The sequence below is a fragment of the Salvelinus sp. IW2-2015 genome, unplaced genomic scaffold (assembly GCF_002910315.2).
Source record: "Salvelinus sp. IW2-2015 unplaced genomic scaffold, ASM291031v2 Un_scaffold16629, whole genome shotgun sequence".
Classification (NCBI taxonomy): Eukaryota; Metazoa; Chordata; class Actinopteri; order Salmoniformes; family Salmonidae; genus Salvelinus; species Salvelinus sp. IW2-2015.
Genome location: NW_019957680.1, coordinates 212,340 through 219,839, shown reverse-complemented (window position 1 = coordinate 219,839; position 7,500 = coordinate 212,340). Strand labels below are relative to the sequence as shown.

The window sequence follows — 7,500 nt, the reverse complement described above, 5'->3', positions numbered from 1 at the left end:
AGAACCTGGATCTCAAAGGTAACACACATGCACACGCATTAACTCACACACATAGACACATACACACATACTGTACATACCATAATACCTGTGTACTATGTATGGAGTCTCTCAGCCCTTGTCTCTTATAGCAGAGGGCAGTTCTGTCAGCTWAGAGAGACCCAGGTATGGAGCGAGGAGCTGCCACTCAAGCTGTGCTGTGTTCCTATAGGTGACCTGTACGTAGGGGGCGTGGCTAAAGAGATGTACCGTGACCTTCCCAAGCTCGTCCACTCCCGCGAAGGCTTCCAGGGTTGCCTAGCAACCGTCGACCTCAACGGCCGATTACCCGACCTGCTGGCCGACGCCCTTGCTACGACCGGACAGGTGGAGAGGGGCTGTGAAGGTACACACACACCATTAGCAACTACACAAGAAAGTCTAGGAAGACAAACACATACCAGGACCTCCCCCTTTTACTATTGCAGATCAGAGCTAATTGTTTTTATTATTCTACCTCTTGCTCCAGCTAACAGCTGTTTTTATTTGTATTATTTATATTTCTGTTTTTATTATGTTGGAGATTATCCCCCTTGCTTTGGCATCTGGCTTTCTCTTCTCTTTCTCCCCTCTCTCTTCTCTTTCTCCCCACTCTCTCTCTCTCTATTCTCTTTCTTCCCTCTCTCTCTCTCTATTCTCTTTCTCCTCTCTCTCTCTCTCTTTCTCCCCTCTCTCTCTTCTCTCTCTTCTCTTTCTCCCCTCTCTCTCCCCTCTCTCTCTATCCTCTCTCCTCTCTCTCTCTCTATTCTCTTTCTCTATTATCTTCCTCTCGCTCTCTCTCTCTCTTCTCCCTTTTCTCTCTCTCTCTCTCTCCCTGTTTGTTTTATCACAGGCATTTTTATGCTTTGTTTTTACTAACCATCTAACATATTTTGCTTGTCGTTCTTTTTGGCTGACAAAAGTTGCATTGACGAAAGCTGACTTGCAAGGTAGATCGCTCTGTGTGTGCGTGTACGTATCTGTGTGTATTCTTGTGATCAACTGGGTTCGAACCTGAGTCTCCTGCGCACCACAAGACTGTGTTAGCCCACTGAGCTAAAGTCTAGGGCTAGGCAGTAGCTCAGGGAGCTAATGCATGTGTTCAGGTCTCAGGCAAGATTACTCATCACGCGAGCCACCTCGGTTACACTTGCAAGTACGTGTGTGTGTGGTGTGGTGTGTTCTGACATGACCTGTCCATGCCACCGTAGCGACATCGTTCCTGTTTAAGTTAGACCACACCCTCTTCACCTCTGTCACTTGGAAGCATGATTCTAATCCCACCCTCTACTTCTAACCCCACCCTCTTCTGTTTAACCCCTCCCTCCCTGTATCTAGCCTACRGCTGGCCAACCTCATGGACAGACAGCTGCTGGATGTGAAGTGAATTGTAATACCAATTCAACAATYCAAAAGTGCTCAAMTCTTAAAGGAATGGGTTCACTTCAAATGTGAATGAATATGGTTTTTGCCTTGGCTGTTGTCGATCTATCCAGAGTTTTTAAGGGCGTATTCTGATTATTTTGTTACTTTCAGCAGCCTCTGGTTGACATGAGCTTTTCTCATTAAGAAGCTGAAGGATTTGTCTCTTTGGCTCTTCAGGTCCCAGTACTACCTGTCAGGAAGACTCCTGCGCCAGTCAGGGCGTGTGTTTACAGCAGTGGGAGGGATTTAGCTGTGATTGCAGTATGACATCATTTGGGGGACCGCTCTGCAATGACGGTGAGTCACTTCTTATTTCCTATTCCTATGTCCTATTTCCTGTTTACTACTTCCTTTTTGAGACAATTTGTTGTCCACAGCGGGGACCACTTATATCTTTGGTCGTGACGGGGGTGTGATCGTGTACACCTGGCCTCCTAACGAGAGACCCAGCACACGGGCTGACCGGCTGGCGCTGGGCTTCAGCACACAGCAGAAACACGCTACTCTGCTACGGGTTGACAGCGCCTCGGGACTGGGGGACTACCTACAGCTACAGATAGTAAAGACCACCCTGACCCCTACAGAATCACTGCACTCTGTCCTCCTCAACTCAGCACTCTGCTACACTACCAGCTATAACCCTTTCTCTCTTCCTATCCTCTCTCTCTCTCTCTCTTGCTATTTTGCTCTCTCTGTCTCTATGTCTCTCTCTCCATTCCTCTCTCCCCAGGATAAAGGAAATATTCGGGTAGTGTTTAACGTGGGGACAGATGACATCAACATTGAAGAGACTGCTAAATTCGTTAATGATGGGAAGTACCACATAGTTCGGTTTACCCGCAGCGGAGGCAACGCAACCCTGCAGCTGGACGACCTGCCAATCATAGAGCGCTACCCCTCAGGTAGGGACCGACCATAGTCTACACCTGCCTGTCACAGCCAATCACACGACAGGGCTTCGCTTCTTCCTGAATTAAAGGAAGTGACTATGTATCGTAACTGTTTCTATCAGTATTCATGTAAAGATGTTGCAGTGTTGCTTATGTTAATACTACATCATACTACGTTACTATTACCACTTGTGTTATGACTTGCTGAAGACCAAATGTGTATTTTAGGATGTTATTTTCCCTGTTTAAACATAAAAAATAAATATGTAGTAACTTCCCCTGTTGCCTTGACTCCAGGGAGTCTGTACTGACATGACTGGTCATGTATGTTGCTATGTTAAATAGTGTGACACGTAAATGAACCATGTAAACATTTAATACAGATAGCAGTTGTGATTTATTAAAAAATGAAAATAATAATAGCCGTTGGGGCATTTGGCCAAACAGCAACACAATAAACATGTAAATGTATTAACTAGACTGGGAGGGGAACGAAGAGAAAAACTGATTGTACTTATTTTAGCATTGGGTTTTTAAACATTTTATATTATTGTTGTTATCTTAAGTATTAATCATATATTTTCAGGAGTTATTTAGCTATCTGTTAGCTAAAAGGCTAAACACCAGACAGGTGTATGAGGTTGGAGTTCTGATAAACTAAAAGGCTAAACACCAGACAGAGGGTGTGATGAGGGGTTGATCTGTTAGCTAAAAGGCTAAACACCAGACAGAGGGGTGATGAGGGTTGATCTGTTAGCTAAAAGCAAACACCAGACAGAGGTGTATGAGGGTTGATCTGTTAGCTAAAAGGCTAAACACCAGACAGAGTGTTGAGGGTTGATCTGTTAACTAAAAGGCTAAACACCAGACAGAGGTGTATGAGGGTTGATCTGTTAGCTAAAAGGCTAAACACCAGACAGAGGTGTATGAGGGTTAGTCTGTTAGCAAAAGGCTAAACACCAGACAGAGGTGTATGAGGGTTGATCTGTTAGCTAAAAGGCTAAACACCAGACAGAGGTGTATGAGGGTTGATCTGTTAACTAAAGGCTAAACACCAGACAGAGGTGTATGAGGGTTGATCTGTTAGCTAAAAGGCTAAACACCAGACAGAGGGGTATGAGGGTTGATCTGTTAACTAAAAGGCTAAACACCAGACAGAGGTGTATGAGGGTTGACTGTTAGCTAAAAGGGCTAAACACCAGACAGAGGTGTATGAGGGTTGATCTGTTAACTAAAAGGCTAAACACCAGACAGAGGTGTATGAGGGTTGATCTGTTAACTAAAAGGCTAAACACCAGACAGAGGTGTATGAGGGTGATCTGTTAACTAAAAGGCTAAACACCAGACAGGGGTATTGAGGGTTGATCTGTTAGCTAAAAGGCTAAACACCAGACAGAGGTGTATGAGGTTGATCTGTTAGCTAAAAGGCTAAACACCAGACAGAGGTGTATGAGGGTTGATCTGTAACTAAAAGGCTAAACACCAGACAGAGGTGTATGACGGTTGATCTGTTAGCTAAAAGGCTAAACACCAGACAGAGGGTGATGAGGGTTGATCTGTTAGCTAAAAGGCTAAACACCAGACAGAGTGTATGAGGGTTGATCTGTTAGCTAAAAGGCAAACACCAGACAGAGGTGATGAGGGTTGATCTGTTAGCTAAAAGGCTAAACACCAGACAGAGGTGTATGAGGTTGATCTGTCTGTTAGCTAAAAGGCTAAACACCAGACAGAGTGGTGAATGAGGGTTGATCTGTTAGCTAAAAGGCTAAACACCAGACAGAGTGTGTATGAGGGTTGATCTGTTAGCTAAAAGGCTAAACACCAGACAGGTGGTGATGAGGGTTGATCTGGTTAGCTAAAAGGCTAAACACCGAGACAGAGGTGTATGAGGGTTGAATCTGTTAGCTAAAAGGCTAAACACCACGACAGAGGTGTATGAGGGTTGATCTGTTAGCTTTAACAGTGATTATCATTACTATTCTCTTGTTTTATCAAACTTTCTAAACCCAGTCAGAGCTGTCTCCTGTCTGTCAGATGTTAAGTAACTGTTTAAATGTCTCTTTAAATCAAAGTCCAAGAACAGAAAGTCGATGTCTGCTTGCTGGTTGCTGCTCATGAACGTAACTCTTATTGAAGTTAATGACACAGCAACAATGTTCGGACCGACAGGACCTTGGTCAGGACTTTGACTTTCTCTTCATGGCTGTTTATTATTGATGTCCAGCTCCTGTGCCAGGTGTAATTACTGTGTTTTCATCTTTAAATTAAAGGCAACATTGATAACGAGCGCCTGGCAATCGCTAGACAGAGAATCCCCTATCGGCTCGGTCGAATAGTTGACGATTGGCTACTCGACAAAGGTAAAAACATTCATTAAAATGACTTTCAACTTTCAGCTAAAAGTCAATCTGAAGGAAGTTGAAACTGTGACCATCAACTAACATCTAAAATTATAAATCCATAACTAAGTTTAAACGTTTTAGTAACTGTTCGAGTATAATATTGTCAGACTGTGTAAACTGTAGTGTAACTGTACTGTTCTGTAATACAGTAATTTACTGTAAACTGTAGATAAAGAGAGAGGTAATAATACCAGGTTAAACGGACAATGGGAAGATTAATCTGAATAAATGTGAAACTAATACAGATAAAATGTACTTGTTTAAGATTTTTCATAATATTGTTTCTCCAATTGTAAACATTTAAAGTGTTCACTAAAGCATATATCAATGTTGATCAATCATAATCTGTATAGTCAAAGTAAAGTTCAGAATCAGATATTACATGTAAGACTTGAGATGTTAAATGCACTGTTTTGTTTCAAATTGACCTCTTAACCCTCAGCAGAGCTCCTTTAAATGCCTGAACTCCCTTTAACTGTGACCAGAGACAAAGCTATGACCTGTGTGTGCTTCATAGAGCTTCATATGTCTTCATAATGCTTCCTTCATTGGGCTTCTTAAGGCTGTAATAACCATATTTGAGGATAATCAATCGATATGTCAACATGATGACTCTCTCATGATGCGTCTCCACAGCAACCGTCTCTCAGCTATCCCATCTCTTCTCTCTTCATCCTACTCTTCCTCTCATCCTCCTTCCTCCTCTTCTCCTCTCTCTCTCCAGTCTCGCACTCCACAGTCTCGCACTCCACATGTCCCACATCATGCTAACAACATGCTAACAACATGCTTACAACATGCTTACAACATGCTAACAACGTGCTTACACCATGCATACAACACGCTTATGACATGCTAACATCCTTACAACACCCTAACACCATGCTTATAGACCAGAAAGAGCTGAAGGGACATAAGCCTAAACACGCGACACCAGCTGTTCCTGCCACAAAGACACAAGCGACACGCCAAATGCTAATGTTTTTTGGGTGGCACAACGGTATAACACATTTATACACTAGCGACGTCTATACCCATGGCGTTGTACATACGTGTAGGACCACACGGCGTGCGTTACGAGCGAAACCCAGCGCGGAATTGAGACCAGAGCTCATATTAACTCAGGAGAACGAGGAGAAATCTGGAAAGAGAGTGAACGGAGAGAGTTCAGAGACGTCAGTACTGAGCAGCAATCTAGAGGAAGCAGTGAGAGAGACATCGCAGAGAGTTGTTGTTGTTGTGTATGAGATCGCATGACATTGCTACCCCAAGAGCGAGCGAGTTTATACAGCTATCCTCGATCCCTATCACTAGAGATCAGCTCCTCCGTCACTCCCTGAGGAGCGCTGCTTAAGCAACGTCCATGCGAAAAACATGATGCGCATGAGCTCCACGCACCACGGTCGTCCCAGTACGCCTCCACAGCCCTGTACGTCTAGGCCGTATCCACACACCCCCTCTGTATTTCCTGTGCCAACACCCCGAGGCACTGGTTCCCATATGCTCGGTGTAAGCACACGGCCCGTTTCAGACCCAATAAACCAACGGCCGGGCCCCTCTTCTGCGCTGCGAGGCACTCCAGTCTCGGGCACAGCTTTCTACCCGGCTTCCATGGCCGAACGCCGTATCTGGCGGGGCAAGGACCGCACCGGAAGCCCACCACCACACTAATAACTACGCCCATACCACCCTGCATACCTCCACTAGCACTGGCGTGCTACTGAAGCAACGACATAGCTGTTGTTCACTGGTTCACATTCCCCTGGATGAATCCATGCAATAGCCACTAGCTGCACAAATGTGGGCTGTTGCGAGGCCATTAGAGCACTCTTTCCTCTGGTCAAAAAAAAATATATAATCCCAATGCCCCAGGCCAGTATTGGTGGACAAAATCTCTGCACACCTGTGTAGTGGGTGTCCGTACACTTACGGCCGGACGTTAACAAACTGGTCTTCCTGACTCCTTACTCAAGCGATCCATAAAGACCCTAATATCACCCACTGCTTACTTATCGAAAAGAGATACAGGGTGCTTAAACCCCAGCAAACTCCTTCGCGTGACCATTATATTACCCCAATCTGCCCACCCAAACTCAATACATAGCGACCACATCCTGAATACATATCCTACAGAATTTCACACAATTGCTCCATTCATCCCCCTCCTCATTATCCCCTGAACAACTATTCCCCAGCGGTCGTTGCTGCAAAGACTGTGAGAAACAGTGTATTCTCAGTCACACCTGCGTAAAATAACGGTAAAAATAAAAATAAAATAAATAAATAAAAACTAGTCACTACCCCTACCCGCCCCAGTTGTTCAGTTTTGCTGGCCTGAAACACCTATTTTTCTCTGGGGGCAGCTAGCGTCTACAGGTACACAGGGGGGGGGGGGGGGGCCGTGGGGGGGGGAGGGGAGGCGAGCGCGGGGGGGGGGGAGGTGGGGGGGGCGGGGGGGTAGGGGTAGAGACGGGGGCAGGGGTGGTGCAACTGAAACTGATCAGCCTACTCAGATATAGACGCACACCACTCCCAATCATAATCATAATGCTAGCTGACTGCCTTAATCTTGCCTGAAAAGGGCCTTAACATCATGAATATCTATGCCTACAGGCCATACATCCTGACTTTATATCAGCCTCTAGAGGCTGAAATTGAATCTGAATTCAGCCTCTTCAGGTACAATATGACCCTCATGAATATAATAAACTAATAAAACCTCCATACAACAGTGACCTACATCTACACATTAGCTATTTAACATA

At 44.9% G+C, this 7,500-nt stretch overlaps 1 protein-coding gene across 2 annotated transcripts in view; it reads left to right on the top strand.

The window, feature by feature from the left end:
• The window catches only part of LOC112080987 (neurexin-1a-like), a 33,092-nt gene that overhangs the window by 1,940 nt on the left and 23,652 nt on the right, over positions 1-7,500 (top strand). The window contains exons 4-10 of one of the 2 annotated variants that reach the window (XM_070442805.1): positions 1-18; positions 212-385; positions 1,621-1,740; positions 1,821-2,002; positions 2,174-2,345; positions 4,604-4,693; positions 5,460-5,576. The exon at positions 1-18 is cut by the window's left edge and continues 173 nt beyond it. In XM_070442805.1, the coding sequence (XP_070298906.1) occupies positions 1-18; positions 212-385; positions 1,621-1,740; positions 1,821-2,002; positions 2,174-2,345; positions 4,604-4,693; positions 5,460-5,506 (803 nt within the window). In that variant the 3' untranslated portion in view covers positions 5,507-5,576. Of the gene's footprint in view, positions 19-211; positions 386-1,620; positions 1,741-1,820; positions 2,003-2,173; positions 2,346-4,603; positions 4,694-5,459; positions 5,577-7,500 lie in introns of those variants that run through there. The other variant, XM_070442804.1, reaches the window with a different exon arrangement.